This window comes from Anser cygnoides, chromosome 1 (genome assembly GCF_040182565.1).
Source record: "Anser cygnoides isolate HZ-2024a breed goose chromosome 1, Taihu_goose_T2T_genome, whole genome shotgun sequence".
Taxonomy (NCBI): Eukaryota; Metazoa; Chordata; class Aves; order Anseriformes; family Anatidae; genus Anser; species Anser cygnoides.
The window spans coordinates 130,747,744-130,768,728 of NC_089873.1; the positions used below are offsets into that span (position 1 = coordinate 130,747,744).

General features: G+C 41.1%; 1 protein-coding gene across 1 annotated transcript in view; it reads left to right on the forward strand.

Annotated features, from left to right (window-relative positions):
- VEGFD (vascular endothelial growth factor D) overlaps positions 1-20,985 on the forward strand; it is a 30,059-nt gene that overhangs the window by 1,245 nt on the left and 7,829 nt on the right. Inside the window, exons 2-3 of the mRNA XM_013183845.3 lie at positions 16,858-17,068; positions 20,710-20,900. Coding sequence (XP_013039299.3) covers positions 16,858-17,068; positions 20,710-20,900 — 402 coding nt within the window. The remainder of the gene's footprint in view (positions 1-16,857; positions 17,069-20,709; positions 20,901-20,985) is intronic.

The following is a 20,985-nucleotide window of genomic DNA, read 5'->3' on the forward strand; positions in this document are numbered from 1 at the left end:
TGCATGCAAGAAAATTTAAGCTGAAGTTTCACCTAGAGAGTATGTTTTTTTTGTGTCTAACTTTCTGAGAAAATGTGAGAACAGCCAGGACAATCATTTAGAAAAATCAGAACAAAAGCTGGAACAAGATTCTGCATGTGTAGTGTGTCCAAAAATGATTAATTCAGTGTGTGGTCCAGAACAAATTATTACTTCTCACTGACAGAGCAAAACAAGCTAATAGTTTTGTTTTCACTTCAAAAAACCTCCTGCTTGCAAGAGATGACCACACACTACTCTGTGAACTGCACTGCATGTTGACCTGAGGTTTAGAAAAGAAAGGCTAAATTATGTACTTAATTGCAGATTTCTGTTGCCAGCACAAGAAGTTAGCAGTGGTGAGCAATGTGTTTTCAGGATGACTAATGGCTAAAGCCTTTGCCTGCTCACCATTCACAAGCTTTTAATTTACAACCTTAACTATCAAGACTTGGAAGGCATGAAGACCAGTGCAATAATTCTCATATACATTGCCTTCGTTCTTATATACATTGCACTGCATGACAAGTCACTGTTTACTCACATTTAGGAATCTCTTTACTTAAATCAGAAAGCACTTTCTAATATAGAATACTAACCACTGTATAATTGGCAATGATGCTAATTCTGCCCTCACGTGGAACACAAGTTTATTCAGCTTATTAGCAAATCGCTAGTTAGCTAAGAGCCTTTTAATTAAATTTTGAAACCATATCCATTTTGCCCCACATACATACAAGAGCTCTTCTTGCTAATTTAAACTGGTTTATAGTTTATTGACTGTGATGACATTGCCTAGCCAACATAGGCATGTTTGTAATTGTTTTCATTGTAATTTGGCTACCACTCTCAAGCAGCCATCCTAGACATTGGGTATTCTATTCAACAAAAATAAGTTAGTTTCCAAGACTGTCATGAAGGTATTATGTAGATCACACTAAAAAGGGCTATGTTTCACATGCATTGGCTGCTGATTACCACAAGGAAAAGACTGTTGTTTTTTTTTGTTGTTGTTGTTGTTGTTTGTTTGTTTGTTTGTTTGTTTTTGTTTGTTTCCTTTCCTGTTTGTTCTGGCTCTTTCTGAGACATTTTTGGCTAAGGTGTTAATTATTTTTATTTTAATGTTTGACATAGTGTATTAGGTTTCTGGGTTGTTTTAGCATTTATGGCATGTGGGTTTGTGTGTGTGTGTGTGCATGTGAGTATACCCCACAGAAAGTCCTTTATGTTACAGTGCTTCATGGTATACAGGGCTATCTGTATTCTTACCAATTGCACCTCAGATTTTACTTGCAGAACACAGAAGTAATGTATTGTAGTCACCTATCATATCTTATTTTTAAAAAGTTCTTTAAGATCAACAGCAATATTGCCGGGATAAAAAACACGAGGTCAGGATGTAGGTATTAATCACAACTAATGAGACACAGAGAGCCTCCTCCCTGTATCTGTTGTTATAGCAGACCAGGTAACTAAGCTCAGCCCAGGACACTTGAAGTTTTAAACCTGTTGATGGACTAAACTGTCAGGTGGTGTCAGAGTGGTAACACGTGATAGAGTTTCAGGGGGTTAAGCATTTAAATACTCTCTTTACCCCTGCCACAGTGATCCTCAATAATGCTGTGAAGGTTAAAAGGCTTCTTTACAAGCTGCTGTAATTCAGGGAGTCTCTCTGCTGTGCTTGACTTTTCCTAACCCTTCAGAAACACCATACTCTTCTGGGTACAGGACTCTCTTTGTTCCCCACGTGTGCACCAAACCCAGTCATTCCCTGCCTACCAGACCCCAGTTCTTCCTCCTGTCTACATTTTTGTCCTGTCCCAGTCCCAGCAATCAGTGGCTCCCCAGCCCGTATTCCTGGACCTCCCTGGCTTAGGGTCAGTTTCCCTACCAGGATCCCCTTTGCCCTCTCCTTGTGCCACCTTCCTTCCCACTCACATACTCCTGGGCTGGGGTAGCCTCCTCCATCCTCAGACCCTCAGGAGATCAGTCTCAGTTTTTCAGTGACAGTCTCAGTGCCCTGCTGAACCCTTCTACTTTCCCATCCCGACTGATCATGGTCCCCTCTTCTATCCCTAGCTTCTAGCTTTGTTTTCATGGTCAGGACTTCTTGTCTTTCCATTTTCCTGACCCCAGTTTCTAGTTCTGGTCTCCCCAAATGCTCTCAGTCTCCTTAGCTAGGTCTTGCACTCTTCTGGTAATGTTCCTCTTCCCTCTACACTTTAAATCTGACATCTTCCTTTTCCATGTTGCCCGACCCCTGAAGGAGCCTGAGTGAGAGGAATGGTGTTGTCCCAGCTCTCAGCTCTGCGGCCTGCTCCTGCTCTTGTCTGCATCCTTGTCCTGCTCAGCTCCAGGCTGGAGTGTGGTCAGCACAAGCCCCATCTGCAGAATTTAGCTGCTAACCCCGGCAAGTCTCTGCTGAGTGTCCATGAGCTGCTGCTGTTACATTTGGGTGGTTATTTACAGAGAGAGCAGGAGGCACATCTGTGCCAACAAAGCTTCCTCAAAACTTCACATTTGCTATCCACCACAAGGAAATGCTAGACATTCTCAAAGACAAAATTGCCAGAAAAGGCTTTTGCACAGATATAGAAGGAGATTCATCCTTAACTGTGAGCAAACCATTTTGTCTGGACAACAAATCATGGGATCATAAAATCACAGAGTGGCTTGGTTTGGAAGGGACCATAAAGATCATCTAATACCAACCCCCCTGCCATGGGGAGGGACACCTTCCACTGAGTCAAAAAGTTATTAAAATCATTTAGAAGCAGACATCTGGCACGGAAAGTTTCAGCTTGGACGTTGAATGTCGGCAATGTTATAACCAACTGGAAAGAGTCTCATGACGGGAAGCAGTAGGCAGCTCAGCCTGGGGCAGGGCAATCGTGCAGGTATCAGACACAACTCCTCAGCTGAACTCATATCAACATTGGCAGTAATCCCTCTATTTCACACTCCAGTTATTTGATTCAGGTTGCCAGTCTGACATACTAAATCCTTAGTGAACAATTACGTTTCCACATGGGTTTTCTGATGTCTAAGCATTAATTTTTTTCATCATGAAGTGCTTAAAAATGCCTCGTTGAAGTGTTGTTCTGCCAGTCTCTTACATATTAAACCCCTCAGCTAAAGCGCCACAAACTTAACTGTCGCTTTTCCTGTTTCTCCCCCCCAAACACCTTTTTCCTCTCCCATACAGCAATGACAGACATATGCTACTTTTTTTCCAGAATTTTTAAAATTAGATACAAAGAGGTGTGTCTTATATTCATCAGAGCCGAGGTGACTTTTGCCAGGAAAAACCCCAATGGTCTGTCGGACCTACTTCTGTCTTCCAGCACTAAAACTGTCTCTCTAATGAGGCCACAGAGTCCCGACCGCTGAGGGGGTGAGTCTCAATGCTCCCTGCCCTGTTCTGCCCCTTATGTTATTTATTATGGGAAAGGCAAGAGAAAGTAATGCCCAAGTTACGACAAACTCAGAGCTTTCTCTTTTTGCAGAGGTCTTCTCCCTGTGTCCCTTCTCTCCTTTGGTTCATTAGAGAGAGTCCCACTGCCAATAGGCCCGGGGAGTATCATCAAACTCAAAATCTGGTCAGAAGACAGAGGGGGTAGATAAGCTCAGCCCTGGAGCCAGCTGCTCTCTGCTACATGCACACCTTTTCCACAGCTAATAACCTTTTTTAACTCCGCACCAAATATTGATACAGGCTTAAGTAGCCATTTTTGTTCTGATGGGTCTTAGATTCAACAATCTCATATTGCCACTGCGAGCTGGACAGAGGCAGAAGCCAGTTGCTGGTGTGTGGTCCTTGTCCACTGCCCTGCTCTGCTGAGGGCGAGAGCAAAACAGCACTTCCCCATGATCCCTGGAGCACCTTAGGGGAGATGCCTTGCCCTCGGGCCGACATGGAGGTACTGGAGAGCCATCACACAGGGAGCTGAAGGAATCAGGAAGCTCTGCATCTCTTCCTTCCTGGAGCCAGCTGCAGTCTGTCTGTGCAACCAAAACAGAGCTCTGCAAAGAAACCTGAGCAAGTCTTAGCGGAGCAGGGAGTAAGCTTTTGTCTCTGATTATCACTGACGCTGTTTTTCAGATAGTCAGATCTATGCAGCACTCTAGTAACAGCTTGCAAATGTTGCTTTGTTTCTAGAAAGGATATATTCTAACAGTTCTTCTGTCTCATGGATTCTCTTCCTCAGAGGCAACTCCTGGAAGTACAGTCAGCTGCTCAGCAGCTAGAAAAGACTCAATGAAGATTGTTGGAAACACTTTCTCTCTTTAAACTAGACTTTTCATCCTTACTTCCAGCTTCCTTTCAAAGTTAACAAACTCTTTGAAATACTGATTATGAAATTGTGGTTTTCATAAGTGTTTTCTTATTGTCACTGCTGCTCTTGATTCTCTGTGATTACAATCTCTGATAGGCATGATGAGCCAAAAACGTGAAAATGTACTTGCAGCATTCCTGCAGAAATGTTTGCCTGTGCTTTTCCTTCAGGACTGGGAAGCTATCAGGGAGGTTGTGAGGAAAGCCAATTTGTTCTGACTTATCTGCTACTGACTTAAGAAGCTACAGTGAAGGATAAGACAACAACACCGTATATTGCCATGCCACGCGGCATCCATCCTTGGCTCTTATCAGTTGGGAAAGAAAATTACAAGCACACTGCTGCTTTATCTAGAGCAGCTCTCACTCATGAGAAGAATCCCTCCCAGCTGCTGTTCCAGTCCAGTCCATCTCAGCTGGGATTGTAACGTCTGTGTATAGAGTGCTGAAAAATGCACCAGGCTGTTTAGATTAATCAGATGCAGCATTTGAGAAATTCATTCCATTATTCAGCGGTTTGAAATGAAGACAGCACTAATTAAACTTTGACATCAGTCATGGCTCACATCTGGAGCTCTGTAAAGTCCAGGGGAGGCAGGAAGGCAGGTTCAGAGGGCTGTGGAGAACCTTCTGTTAATTCATGATCACAGAGCAATCAGGGCAAGCAATCAGCTCAGGCTCAGCGAGTGTTGCTTGTCTGAGGGCGGTTTCCTGTGGCTTGTGCTTTCTCCCCCACAGGGATTTGCCTTGTTTCTAGCCACTGATGTGGTGGTATTGATGCAGCTCCCGCAGGAGGCAAGCAGGGCTAGGAGAGGAATAACCTGCTTGAAAAGGGGAAAAAATGGTGCAAAATCTGGCTTGTAAGATCTCTGCTGGTGTGGCTGCAAGTTTTGTTCTGGTTACTACTGTCCCTACTCAGATCTCAGTAAGGTTTGCTGGTGTCTTATCTCCTGTCTGCCTGCCTGGGAAAAATAACTAAGGTACTGTTGTTGTAGGTGATAACTCCTTTATTCTTATTCATTAAGAATCTTGTACAGTACTTTTTGTCATTATCACTGATAAAAATGATTGGGGTCGGTGTTTCTTTTAGGCCTTGCTCATAGGGCAAGTAAGTCCAGTTACAAAACCAGCCATTACTATTTCTGGGCTTGACTTTAAGATGTAGTCCCAAACTGATGGCACTGCTGGGATAAAGAGTGACCAGAGTTATTTTGCTGCAAGGAGGTAAACCTGATATGATACTTTTCCTAAGGAAACCCTTATAAATCCCACTATGTGCTGGTCCCTTATAAAACCCTCCACCTGCTCCCTGCTTCCCCAGTACGTTATACAAATCTTCATAATTCTTGGTGAGACATGGGGAATGGGGACAAAACTCTATGTGCCCCCATGACAGCTGCAGAGACCCCATTTGCCCATGGGAAGACCAAGCAGAATTCATTCTTTTCTTGAATGTTTCTGTGAAACACCTATATTTGGGCTTCTGTATCAATGAACAGTAGAACTATTCAGCATGGTATTTTAGTTTGCTGACATTAAGAAAAATTAACTTTTTGAAGGACATCTGCGTATTTGTTTTCTTTTTACCCCAGATCTGACCTAAACGGTATGACCATCCAGCCAGTGGCAGAACGCCACCTAGGGTTCTTACTGTTTTGGCAGAATGGCACTTAGAAAAACTGGGACACACGTTTGAACACATAGGGTTTGGTGATCCAGTGTGGGCACTGCAGGGGTTTGGAAAGGGGTGATTACTCTGCTTATTATCAGGTCAGGATGGCTTTGCCAGAACCACCTTTTTTAGACCAGAAGCATGCTGAGTTAGTTTTTGAGAGCTCATTGTCACTACAGTGCAGTCACTATTTGCATGCAGTTGGGAAAGGAATCATATCTGAGTCGTGTTAAATTACAAGAAAGTTGCATCATGTTGCTGTATCATATGTCATATTGCACACGAGAATGTGCCATACAAACAGGCAAAACTTTTCACTTTAATTAGCAATGTGACTCAGAAACCATGTTAGGATACTTTCCTGAACTGCTAGGGAAATATTACTTAAGAAAAATTACAATTCCAGGAAAATGTGTGCATGTGATTGGGGTAACATAAGTTCACTCAGTACTGGCAGTGGCTCTGCTTTGTGAAGTGACATTTGGAAATCCGGCCGTACAATTGGCTAGTCATACTTCCAAAACATTTGTTGAAGTGTCTTGGGGCAAAACCAGAAACCAGTGAAAGCACTAACTGAAAGAACCTTCATCACATTAAAAATATTTTCAAATATTAGAAGAATATATAGTCATCTGATTTCGTCCAATTCTCTATTACTGAGACATTCCAAAATCACTGTCCAAACCCCAGTGATTTCCAATGACAAATATCAAAAGAAAGTCACTACGGCCTGGACACGCTCTTTGTAAACATCTGCAATATGCTATTTTTGACATGTGTACTGTGTCACAGTGTTAGACAAGCACCTACCATTGTTTACGACGAAGTAAGAGCTTATGTAATGTCTCTAGCTGTGCTCTGTGGTGAGCATTGTGTCTGCCTGAACACATTGCAGCTATGCCAGAGCATACAATCAAGCACAGAAGTAGAGCTTGAGAAAACATACTGTAGGATTCCCATAGCTATCAGTAGCATTTGGGATACACCAGGCAGTTACCACCCTGGGCATTTATGACAATCCCTATCTGTCCTTTCACTGACCAAGCAAATATACTTTGCATGATTACCGCAGGAGGGGCCTAAAGGCAAAGTCTCAATGTAGATAACCAGGCTTGAAAAGGAAGAAACTCCACACCACAGTAGACCTATTTCTTTTTTCCATCTATCCATCTTGTTTTTCCATCACTGCCAACAAGACGAGGCATAGTGAATGCTGTTATCTTCAAAAGCATACTTTAGCTGCTGTGAGGGAGTTTCCCATGAGAGCCAAAAGACCTGGCTGTGGGAAGGAAGATTTGTTTGATGAGAGTTGTAGTTGATTCTAAAAATATTTGCTGGCTAGAAAAAAAAAAAAACACTCATAATAATTATTAATTTTAATTAAAAAGATCTATCTGGACAAAAATATATAGTTGTGAGAAATATTCTGATACATTATCAGTTTCTGATTGTTTAGACACATAAAAGAAATGAAATAATCTGAGATTCATGGTTTCAATTCCAAGTCATGCAACATTCTGCTGTTTTCACTGCTTTGCTTTGAGTATTTAGTTTCATTCAAACCAAATGTTCAGAGTAGAATAACCAAAATGTCTCATGTCTGAGGATTTTGATAATGTAATCACATTACTAAAGTGCAACAAATCTGATTTGTTTGCTGTAGCACCACAAAAGATATATTCTAATTGAAAAGGCCATTCAAAATATAAAACAGCTGTTCTCCTGAAGACACAGGGTAGCTAATATGATTTACTTGTGAAAGCATATCATCCTCAACTAAATTATAAGCTGTTTATCACCACCTTGACTACTAATCTTAGGAAATGGGTAATTAAGTCTCCTGTTTTCACTGGGAGTGAGGCGAGAGCCTGGAGGAGAAGAGTCTGGAGGGAACTTATTAACATGCTAAACAGCAACATTGGAGCAGTCTAGAAGTTGCTTCTCCAGTTTTGGGTCTTGGCCAAATGATGTGCTGACAAATTTTTATCAAAAGAGACCCTCAAACATCATTTCTTTATCAGTGAGAAATATGACTCTCTCAGATGAATGTTTCCATCAGTCCCCTGCTCCCTGATAAAACACCAGATGAAACTATCAGTTTTACCACTTTATGTTCCTCCCAAAACCACACATAATGTAACTGTGAGACTTTCTTTCTGTGCTCTGGCCATTTGCTGCTGCTCTTCTTTACAGGACAGGGTGCTATGCAGTTTCTCTTTCAGCAGCATTGACACACTAGACCTTGTGGGATGACTGGATTGATCACACAGTCACCCTTTCCTGAGAGAAAGTATGGTCAAGACAAACACTCTTTAACTCTGGAGGCAGACAGCAGAGAGGTGTCTCCTAGGTTTTGGATGGGGGAAGCAAAACTTTTGTTCTTCTGCCTGCTTTCCAAACTTTGAGCTCTAGCTGGGCAAGCAGGCAATGGTGAGGGTAGAGAGATGACCTTCAGGCTTTCCACTCAGAAGACCATTTTCTGCTCCTTGGACAAATCAGGAGTAGCTGTCTGGGCACTGCAGCCAGAAGATGCATTTTTGACACATGCATATTTTTGCTTGTGGGAGTTATATGGGGTCACTCTCTGATGCAGTTGCAGAAAATACTGTAGCAGTGGACACATCTGAAAAGCTGAAAGTATTAGCAGTCACATCAAGGCCTCAATTTGCTGAGAGGGCTTTTGTGCAGACAAAAGTTGCCCCAGTACTTGCGGGAGTCCTCAAGCCCGCTCCTCGCCCCCCCCCCCCCAGCAACTTCTTTGGCTATCATTGATATGATAGGGTTTTTCAACTGTAACACAGTCCCTAGTAATTTTGTATTTGGGGAAAGACTCGGTCATTTCCAACCTCTTAAAAAGAAATTCTGTCCAGTTGTATGTTTTTTGCAATCTACTCAGACAATATAGTTGTAGTCTTTCAACACAATTTTCTCTGAAGAAAGAACTTTCAAAAAAGTGAAAGCTAGAAGTCAGCCTCACTGGACCAACACTTGACTTTAGCATAAGCTGCATGTCGCTCCAGATTATTGATACTGTAACTCGAATGACAGCCCAGGTGAGTGTCCCAATAAGTCTGAGAGAGCTTGAATTTTTTTCCTGAGTATTAGAACAGATTTAAGTTTTTGTTTAAACAGTCTCCATCTGAAGGTGGAATGAAGTACTGAAAGCCCCTGAAGCTTCATCCATGTTTCTGATAAAGACGGAAGAGCCTTTAAATGTCAATGAGAAATTCCATAAGAATCCTATTTGTTTTAGGGAAGAATATTAGTAGGAAGTCAAAATATCTCATTGTTTTGTCTCTATGAGGTCACATTCATTATAATTAAAAATAGCTTCTTTGTGCACTAATAATGCATAGATAATCATGAGCCCAGAGGGGATACTGTCAGGGATGGTATTACATAGATCAAAAGTTCATAGCTGACAGAGAATCAAAGTTCTGATTTTAGAGGAGCTGTTGAAAACATTTTTTTTTTCTCCTCAGAAATGAAATACAATGGTGATGATAAAATTAATGCAAGCTAGTATGTGTCAGACATGGTAAAGTTGAACTCCCCATGCTAGACGTTTAAAAGCTGAGGCAGTTACTTCTTGATAAGGCTGTAAGTTACTCCTGCAAATCTGATGCTTTCAAGCTGCAGAAGAGTTTCACAATTTTATTGCCCGTTATGCAACACCCAAGAATACAAGATGCTGTAAAATTGACAATATTTGTTATGATAAAACTTGACACTGGTTGGACCCCTGCTATCTCAAAATCAGGGCCTATGACTCTAAGCATTATTTTCTGTGTTTTCTTGGTAATCTCTTTGGATGAATGCCTTCCTCTGTTTTCTCTTCTACTTCGGTTGTAGTCACCAGGTTAGGGATGGTCTCTTTATTTTGTGTTCATACCCAAGGCCCATACTCCTGGAAACCACAATAATGCTAGAAATAGTTACTAAAAATGATGCAAATCATCAAAAGGAGTTCTTCTTACTTCAGAGATTATATGGAAGCTTGTCAATTTCATCAGGGAAATGCTCAAATGATGACTTAAGGCACCATCTTTGTGTAGGAGCTGGGCTGTTTTCCTGCCAAGAGAGAGCAAGACTTTTCCACAAGAACTCGCTTTCGCTTTCAGTGTAGAGATTCCTTGGTCAGATCAGCTAACAGACTACACTATGAACCACAACGTGGCTTTGAGGCAGGGCATGAAGTAAAGTCCTCCACCCAGGCAACTGGCAGTCCTTGTCTTTAGCCAGTCCCAGCTCCTTTAGGCCTTGGTGCAGTTGCATCATCTGGTTGCATGAAGTCTTTGTGACTTCTTTTGAGCTACATGTGGCTGCTAGTGCTGCATCAAGCACATGGCACTCGCATAAAGCTTCAAAATGTTCTCATTTGCTGCCAGCACTCTTTGTCGATGCCCAAGTGCCCTTACTTTGTGATGAAACCTCTCCCACTAAACTGGTTAATTTTGAAAGATTTAGTTTGAACTTAGTTTAAACCTGCTTGGCAATGTTTGTAATACAATGGCATTAAGAGAATCATAACTCTTTGTTACGCAGCTAAAATCTGCTTTGTTTGGCAAGGTAAAGTTCTTACCTTCTTTTTATTGTTTAACTGCTGAGAAGATGGATCATAAAACAGTGCAAGGTTATTGAGAGGTTCCTTAATCATTTGTCCTGGCTCCAGACATAGTGATAATGTTGAAGCTTTCCATTGGTATTTGTGCAGCACTTGCCACAATATTATCTGTGACCCTAAATTGGAAAAAAAATATGTTCTCTTTCAGAAGCGATGTTACACATGTATAGCTTTGAGAAGAGGTTTATGTCCCACTGTGGATAAGGACTGCTGGGGCTGGGGCTAAAAGAAAGTGGTTTAGACATCTGTGTAAGCTTTAGTGATGTCTTTCTTGAGTCTGCGAGTGTGCCTGAGTATAAAGTGAAATGCAAGTAGAACTTTCCTCGGTGCGTGTAATATATGGATTTTGGTAAACCTTTATTTTGGCCTTGTCGTACATGCAAAATATTATTCACTGTGCATCTGTTTTCTTAAATAAAAATACTGAACTTGAAAAGAATTAATTTGGGGACCTAGGCATGTGTTTGTGGTATGGGTCCTCGAGTAAATTTAGGACATCAGTGGGCCTTTCTTTCACCATTGCATTCTACACATCTTTTCTCTGTTGTTCAAAATACCTCCAGAGGGTCCTGAATGGGCCAAATACAGCACTAATGCAGAGATCGTCTGTGACATACTAGAAGGAGTGAAATGTAAAAATGTATTGTGTTCTGCTGGCTCACTCAGACATCAGTTTGAAATGTGTAGGATACTTTTTCCTTAAGCAAGAAACCTAGGAGCTTGTCAAGCATGAAGAAAAGGTGCAAGCTGTTGAGTGGCAACATCTGATAGGAGCTTGACAATACTAAGTCTCAAGAAGGGGCACAGTTTGAGCAGTGCAGACTAATTGTGAAATTCTGCATCTGTACAATCTGACACACAAGACAAATGTTTGACTATTATAAGTTAACAGGGTAATGAACTCTGTCTGATTTAAACCATCTTCCAAGGTGGGAAAGGCCCCTGAATGTACCGCTGCTCTTTCTCTTTTTTCTTTCCAATGCTAACTACTTTTAGAGTTCTCTGGCATCTGAGATTGCTAGGAAGAAGATAGATAGTCCATTATGGTTTCTTTTGGAAGGACAGAAGTTGTAATTATCCAAAAATCACAATGTTAACCCACGTTATCATTTCCTGATGTCAATGATATTGCTCATAGTCCAAATGCAGGAAAATAGATATTCCTCTTTGAACTGAAGAAAGTTTTGGAACATATGGGAGGTTCCTGTCATGAAAAACAGAAAAATTGATTTGAGTACAAATCAGATTTTTATCTTTGGGCATGGAATTCATTGTGATGCTTTGAAAAATGATATTAAAAGTAGCAACAAGATGAAGAGATAAGAATGAACTACTTAAACCTACTATACTACTTGTACTTTGTTTTGTTATTTGTTATTGATGAGTTCTAAGCAAACATTTATTGTAGCCAATAACATTATGTACATGGTTTAGTATGGGGTATACATTTATGGGTAGTGAAAGTTTGTGACATTTTGAGATTTCCAATGATATGGTTCGAAAGATATATTTTTATTTTTATTTTTTTCTTTTTGGGATCACGTAAAGAATGTTGTCCTGGCCCTTTTTCAATAGCTCCTCTGTTTTCTTTCTCTCTCAAACCTTAGTGGAAATTTTAAGCTTTTGGGGGCCAGAGATCATCATTTTGCCAACTATGTGAGCAATGCTAAGTGCAGTGAATTCCTGTTCCACAGCTAGATTGCAACTATCACAACCAACTACCACAGTGGTGAAAGCTCATCCCAGAAAACCACTCAAATCTTTGGTGACCTAAGAGAAAGGGAGTGAGGGCATGGCAGGGAGAAAAAATGGATGTCTCTACATGAAGAGGTTGAACAACTCAGCCTGAGTTAGATTTCATTAGGCTCTCACCTGACCCATCGCTTGAGACTGTGGAGAAATAAGGAAAAATAAACATAAAAGTACAGCGTTCCAAGCAGTACAAGATGATGAAAGCAGAATGGTGAATGTTGCAGGTAGACAAGAACTGAGGAGGGCACAGGTGGTGCACATGACACCATGACAAGGGGAGGAACCTGGAAGGAAGGGCTCTCATTATCAGAGAAAGGCTGAAAAAGGGAGGAAGGGGTCTCTGAAAAGTTTGAAATAGCACATGAAGGTGACTGCAGTTAGGAGAAGTAGATAGAAGGTGTTCCTCTTGCTTGTTCTGGGGACCTGGACCTCCCAAAAATAACAGTGGAGATTTGACCTCTTTGCAAGCTGTCCACTTGCTATCACTGTGAGAAGGAAAAAAAGTCTTTGATTATCACATGAGGTGTAGGTTTGGAATGTCGTCAAATCTAACACCTTTATCCAATTTCACATTTTGAAACATTTATTCATCTTTCTGTGCAAAGCTGCACTCGTCCAAGCGGAGCTTCTCAGTCGGCCAGAGTATGTTTGTCTGTAACTAAACAGGGCTTGAATTCAAACTGTTGTACATGAAAGAAGTGTCCACATCTGTGTAGCATTACCAGTCATATGGTATGTCATCTGTGATATTGCCTGAGACCATAAAAGGTTTTATGTTTTCAGATGATGCTGTCCTTTTCAAAACACACTAAATACAAATGTATGCTTGAGAAAGAGTTTGTGACCACACACTATTCAGTGCTGCTGTGCCATAACAAGAGTGCCCCAGCTGAGGCCATAATCCTGCTGGTGGGGCTGCTGCATCTTCCATGTGTTTTCTTTTTTTCTTTTTTTTCCTTCTATAAACTTTTAGTTTTGAATGCTTTTAAGTTGTGGATATCCACCTCTATGGTCAAACTGTATAAAGATGAGAGACTTCTTTCTAGATTATGAACAGTCTGTCCATGCTCTAGCAAGTGTTTAAAAGAACATCTTATTGAGTGTATTGTAAAAGTCTCAATGAAGACAAAACAAATGTGTAAGGCAGTATTCATTGTTCCTGTTTCAGCATCTAGAAGAAAATGAGATGTTTGTCTTCAAATGTTTTATGTCCCAGAAAGCTGCAGTGGGATTCGTTTAACCAAAGATCCACAACACAGATGACTGTTGTGATCTGGTGAGCCTTGACTTACTGGGCAGCTAGCAGATTTTCAACATGATTTCAAATGTGTCATGGTCTACAAGTGTCTATTTCTCTGCTTTGGCTGTAGAGGGAGCTGAGAGTGACTAGGTCACAGAAAAAATAGATGTCCACAGTGTAAAAATCTACAATTACTTGGGATTCAGCCCTCTCCAGATATCTGTCAGTACCTTCTGCTTACCATCACGCCTAGTGTCAGTAGTGCTCAGAGGGAGAGACAGCACTTTATCTCAATGCTGTCGTTGATATGGGAAATGGCATCCGGAAATTTTGTATTGGATTCCTGGGAAGAAGTTAAAAAATCAGCTGAAAAATCTGTTCCCTCCAGGAAGAAGTCAAATATAAGAAGAAGGAACATAATTATCCTGACATTGTGCTGGGAGGCAACTGACTATCCCATTAAATGAAGAGTTTGTGTATCTGTTAGGAAATATGAAGACAATAAAGGCAGATGATTCACTTCAGGGTTGAATAGCCCTGGCACAGAGAAGTGATAACTCAGTTCCAAGGGCTCTGTGTGAGTTTTGGATAATCACGGTGTAGTTAACTAGGTTTAACTTCTAATGACTGTAAAGGGAATTCTGTAATGTGCACTGCTCTTCCCGTTTCCTTTGACTGCACTTCTCCAATTTCCAATATAAGAGAAAGAGTAAAAGAAGAGAAGGAACAAACTGCATACATAGGCAAGCTTCGTCAATACCACTATAGTGCATCAATATCAGAGATATACTTTTGTAATTACCACAATTCAAAATCCATTTGATATGCATTTTTTTTTGTACAAAATTGAATTCTATTAATAAAACTTTTTCCTCTTTCTATACAATATTAGTTTTGCAGGCATAAAGTCAGTTAATTTCCACATCAATGAATTTGTATAGCTTTAAAAATACAAAGATACTTTAAGCAATACAAATTTTTGCTTTAGATAAACACAGAGATCTTTTCTGTACCATGAGGCATGCATACTTTTTGTGTATTTTTTGACCTTAAGATTAAAATTAGTTTTCTCCTATAATAACACTTGATATTTAAGTGAAAGAAATGGAAAAGCAAGTCCTAACTATTGACTTCTACAAGAAATGCAGAGATGTGTCTTTTCATTTACAGAATAGCATCATATAATTTTACTGGTTCTCTGTAATTTCATTCTAGTTTAAAGGTCTTGGATGCTGATCTAGCTTGAACATCTTCCTTCCTTCCTTTCTTTCTTTTTCTTTCTTTCTTTCTTTCTTTCTTTCTTTTTCTTTCTTTCTTTCTTTCTTTCTTTCTTTCTTTCTTTCTTTCTTTCTTTCTTTCTTTCTTTCTTTCTTTCTTTCTTTCTTTCTTTCTTTCTTTCTTTCTTTCTTTCTAAGACAAAAAAAAGGTTAATGCTTAATACATTTCATTTTTAACATCTTTGGTCCCATTACCACACCACCCCTGGTCCCGTACTCATATGTTTTGCAGGGTCAAGGAGACAGTATGTGTATGAGAGTGAATATAAGCTGCGGTTCTTTGAAAAAATAACTCTTGACATATTGACCTCAAACTGAATTTGAGCTTTCCTAGATCAGCAAAATTTTGGGCAGCTTGTTTGTAAAACTGTCTTGCAGTTAAGTTACTGGTGCTAATTTTTCACATTCCTTTTGACCTATTTGTCCGTAAGTATTGAGATGGGCTTTCCAGTTTTCACCACAGATGAAATGTATGAGAAATGATACACCTATGAAAAGCAGCCATCTCTTTCATCATAATAAAGCATGGCAGCTTTCTAGAGCACGATACAGTGTTCCATATGGGCATAAAAGAAGAGTAAATAACTTATTCTGGTTAACTACTTAGGGAATTTTAGGTCAGTGGAAGGTAATTATGCAAAAATGAACTTGGCCAGTGTGTACAAGCTAACATCTGTATCATTGCAAAATAAATGCCACAGATGTTTTAATAACGAACAACAGATGTGGTCAATGCCTAGGTTTCAGATCTCATCTAGAAATCTTTCTCTCATAGGTGACTCTTCCCCTCACTCTTTCCCTAGGCTTATGCAGAACACTAGCTGGCTGCTGGCTGGGACTGCAAGCTGCTGACTGCCGAATCACCAGCTCCCATCTTTCAGCCTTGCCTTTAGGACGTGGTGCATTATTTATGAGAGCTGGCAGTGCAGCCCTTTATCTGCCAGTCAGAAAGCACAGCCGACTGCATTACCAGAGAACACAGCTGAGCACCAGCCCAGCAGAGCACAGCCATTTACAAAGATAACCTTTTGCTTGGGTTGGCGGCAGTAGTTTTTAGCAGACCTGGTGAGTCAGTGGAAATAAATATGCAGTGTCTTGGTAAAGGCACACAGATGTCAGAAAGCAGCAGCCAAAGAAACCAGTATTGTTGTGGTGTGCCGTGCACTGTTAAGTTTCTGTTAAAAAGGTATTTTTAAGTGAATAGTGACTTTAAACTAACAGTGTAGGCCTTTGTAGGGAGTGTTCTCCCATGGAAGTGGAGAACGGTCATGTACCTCATGAAGGTGGAAAATGCAATGACTGCACTAACACTGCTGCACAGCCACAGCATGGAGGCTTGATGTGAGGCCGCCTTGGCTGACTTGGGCATGACCCAGACGGAAATCATGGTGGGAAACGGCAGATGCACTCTGCACTTTGCAGCACGTTGAATGTCGTGCTTGCCCACTGTGTGGGTCGGCCCTCATATTTAGGGCATCTCCTGGCTATATCACCTACTCTTGCAGTGATGTCTCCTGATTGACACCAGAGTTTTGCCACCCAAGGTGGCTCTCTGCAAAGGTGCCTGGGTTGTCCTTGCCAGCTGAACTCATTCAGGTCGTCTGCAGAGGTGACCCAGTGCTGGCATGACATGCCAGGTTCCCTGGGGAGCAGGGACATGGGGAGTGCAGCCTGCATTGGTCGATCAGCTCTGATGGCTGTGATGGAAAGGATGAGGAAGGGGGTATCTCACCTTCCCAATTTATAAGGGCACAAATCCTGTGGATCGGTCTGACATCAGGCACCATTAAAAACAGGGACATTCCTGTGTTCTCCTGTTTTCCCAGGTATTCTCAGCTGTTCTCTGCAATATGCTGCCTCTGGTGCAAGTGCTGTGTGTGCTGCATCTAGGACAGGCTGTAAATGTACTGGCTTTCTGATTTCCCCCTTTCCTTCCAGAGGACATCTCTGTCAGCACTGGAGCGGTCAGAGCAGCAGATCAGGAGAGCATCCAGCCTGGAAGAGCTGCTTCGAATCACTCATTCTGAGGACTGGAAGCTGTGGAAATGCAGGCTAAAACTCAAAAGTCTGGCCAATTTAGACTCCCGCTCTGCATCACATCGCTCCACCAGATTTGCTGCTGCTTTCTATGACACTGATACACTGAAAGGTGGGTGCAAGTTTGGAGTCTGGTTGCAGCTTCAGGACCATCGTTTCTTATGCAGTAATGGGTTAATTGCCAGGGGTTTCCTAGAATACACCTGGACTGGAAAGAGCAGGGCATTCATGGAAAATGACTCCATACAAAAAAATGTCAGGCAACAGTCTGAGTATGTCTCCTTCTTTTATGGGCAAATAAGGCTTACTGTACTGTGTGTACCATTCTAGGGAAAGATGTATTATGTATGAATTTGTCACTCCACAAAAAGAGGGGAAGTAAACATGCATAGAGTGGGCTGGAATGATGGGCTGAGGGGCCTGCCAGCAGCATCTTGCCAGATCCTGGAATTTGCTTGCAGGCAAAAACAAACAAGCTTTACTACAGGCATCAAAATCCCTTTCTTTATTAGGTGTGTTTTGATATAAGGCACTGCACATCATCAGCGGTGTCTGAGTGGGAACTGCAGGAAGGAGGTATTGCCCTAATCTTCTCTCTCTATTTGAGGAAATCTCTCTAGAGAGAAGTAGGCTTTGAAACTGCCAGCCAGCACCTGAGTGAAGGGAATCACATTCTGTTTCCCCACGTGGAGCAAAAATGAATACTGTTCCCTGTAGGTGAGAGACTCAAGGGCCATTATATGTTCACTGATGTAAAATAAAAGATCAAGTACTATGCTTCAGTCATGGAGATGGATTTCCTACAGCAAAGCTACACTATAGGCTAACCAAGTATAGATCAAACTATTCTTTTTTTGTTCAGTCTTTACCCTGAAGTGACATGACCATATCACTTTCCTTTGGGGAAATCGGATATTGCTGATCCTGTTCCAGCACTGCTTTTACAATAACCACAGCCACATTTGCACGCAATTGCTGTCGCTTTCATATCTATTGCTTCTACATTTCAACTAAATTATGACTGAGCAAAGGCCTCAATTTAGTTCTCTGAACCATGGAACAGAAATGCAGAGATGAATGCCAGTCTGAAAAGGGTTTTTATGTGACAGGCATGGCTTTAAGCATCTCATAAAAATTTTGTAGAGACAACAAAACAAAAGCAAACAAACAACAAAAATACACAAACCAAACAAAACAAACCCCAGCATCCAATACAGATTGGAAGAACAACTAAGGGGACTTTAATTAATGTTACACATTTTGTTTGCACACCTTTACAAGCCTATACAGAAACATTAGGAGTTCCTGTAGCTGTTATTAGAAGTAGTACCCAGGGTCAAATGCTGTATTTCTCTATTCACTGTTGCTCATTGAGTGAGCCTCTGTATTTATGAAAAAAATAAATGTTCCTTTTGTCAATACACTGAAACAACAGAGGATGTTGTCAAATTGTACTGAGGCAATGTAGGCTTTTTGCAATAGGCATTTTCAATGGCAGAACAATGTAACTCTTCAGGTAATAAAGTCAGATACCTATAGTTGTACAGATGTAATATTCTCATAACCACTTGTCACAGCTGTTAGTTCACATCCTTCTTTCCCTTTAAATATCTAACTTTAGACACAGGTATGTCAGCTTTCTCAATCAAAGTCCAGTCACTGAAATTTAAGTTAAAAAAAGCCTATTGGGTCATCTTCTCCATTCTTCCATCCAAAGTGGAATAATCCCAGAACAGAAATGACTTTGTTCTAATATTTTAATATGTGCAAGGTATTAAAGCTCTTTTTAAAAAACTGAGCCTATAAACATGTATTTCTTTCCCACACCCTTTCTAGTCAGTAAGCACTGTCCCTTTTGCCAAGAGCATCTGTTTTGTTTTAGTAAAGTGCTATGACGAGAAGGCTGGGTCAAGCCTATTCACAGCTTCACTGCTAGACCATCTGCCACTGCACCCCAAACTCCAACGGGGCGATTTTAAGACTTTGTTCCTCCTTTCTAGAGCTTTAACAATGAACTCACTGAAAGTCCCCCTCACCCTGTCCCACCACAACCTCCTCAGAGCAGCTCAGTTCACATACAACAGCAGCACTTTCAAGATTGAGTGTGTATCATCAGAGCCAGATTTTGGAGCAAATGCCCTGTGCTTGCTCAGGGACATCACAGCGACCACAGTGCTTCACAACAAAGCATGACACCCGCTTCTTTGACCAGCCCTTCCTACAGCAGCCCTTCTATTTAAAATAAATAAATAAATAAATAAATAAATAATGTGATTAATAAAGGGAAGGTATGTGCAGTTGGAAAGGTCATCACTGCTTACCCTCACTGAAGTGACATCTGAAGTGATTACATGCATGTACTTTAGTAAGTTTGGCAAACACTTTATTTTCTATTTTAAGGCTTAGGATTAGATTGCTGCTTTGATAGACTCAACTACTCTAGAAAATTCTGTTGATTTTAGTGATTCTTCCTTTAATTTATGCTACAGGAAGTAAAATCAGAATCCAGACCCTAAACTGTTATTTTTTGTAATTTTTGAATGACTGGAAGGTAAAGTGAATCAGCCATAGTGAAGAACTCTGCAGAAATAAACAAACTGATTTAAATATACACAGTTAGTTGAAGAAAAATAAATAAATAAAAGGAAAGTCAGGTAGGAGAGAGTGAAATAAAGGCTTATCTGAAGACATAGTATAGCAATTAGATTAAAAGTCTTCCAGAAAAAATACATATTTTTAGAACTTCCCTATAAATGTACATACTGCTGGCACGATAGCAGGGAGATGGACTGCACTGGGAGAGCAATTTTCTTAATAGTATAGAAGTTGCTTTTCATCTTTCATAAACCTGCTGGAGGGGGGCAGACAGGAAAAACGTTTTCAGAATTTTAAGGACTTCAAGCACAAGCACTGATGACTCTCGAGTAATTCCATAACATGAATCAGATAAGCAAAGGCAGAAAAAAAAAGCAGGGCCACCTCTAAGAAGACCTGAGATGGTATTATGTAAATGTTTCTATTTTCTCTCCGTGCTTCAGCCAGTGAATGCATTATTCCTTCTCACAGTCAGAGTTTGACAGATAGGTCTGAAATAAATTACTAGTCTACACCAATTGAGTATTTGAAAGATGCCACGTTGTTTTGAATAGATAAAACACGCTTGAATTCATATTCCTGTTATTCCAACTTAAAACCCCAGAGGGTATTTAGGTGTGAGAATGTTTGTCTTGGATTTCATTCAGCAGCTTGGAAACAGCTCGCTGGCTGACATCCAGTGGGAGTACTAATACCCTCTGACCAGAATCTGTTAATCATTAATGTGCTTTTCCAGTCAGGCCCAGGCTCTATGCGCCCACAGTGGGGTATGCATGGCGAGAGGCTAGGGTGGCAGCACAGAGATGACCCTGCAGGAGAGAAGAAAGGGTTGGGGCCAGCCTGACCAGATGGGCTCTGGGGAGCTGATCCTCCGCCAGCAGAGATCAATGTGGCCCTACTTAACCCATGGACATGAACGGAGATTTTGGTCAACCCTGTTGAAAACCAAAGGCGGATAAATGTAGCGACCTCTTTGCCAGGGCAGCTGGTGTAAGTTACTGGGATAATTTTGTACTCCGCCTCTCTCTGGTTCTTAAATTGATCCAAGTAAGTGCAGATGGCCTGCCAGCACTTCATTTTCATTTATGTAATGTTTTTGCCTCACTAATCAGAGGTTTACTTTGCCGTGATTGCTCATAAAAATGGTGTTCTCTCCAGTCATAGATGAGGAATGGCAAAAGACTCAGTGTGTGCCAAGGGAAACCTGTGTGGAGGTTGCCAAAGAGCTGGGTACGACAACCAACAAATTCTTCAAGCCTCCCTGTGTGAACGTGTTCAGATGTGGAGGCTGCTGCAATGAGGAGAGCCTGAGCTGCATGAACACGAGTACAACTTACGTGTCGAAAACGGTAAATGAGCCTATTTACATGCATTCCCTTTGCCCTGGCTCTCAAAGAAGGGAGGGGAAAGAGGATGTTTGGTTTCTGAAATCCT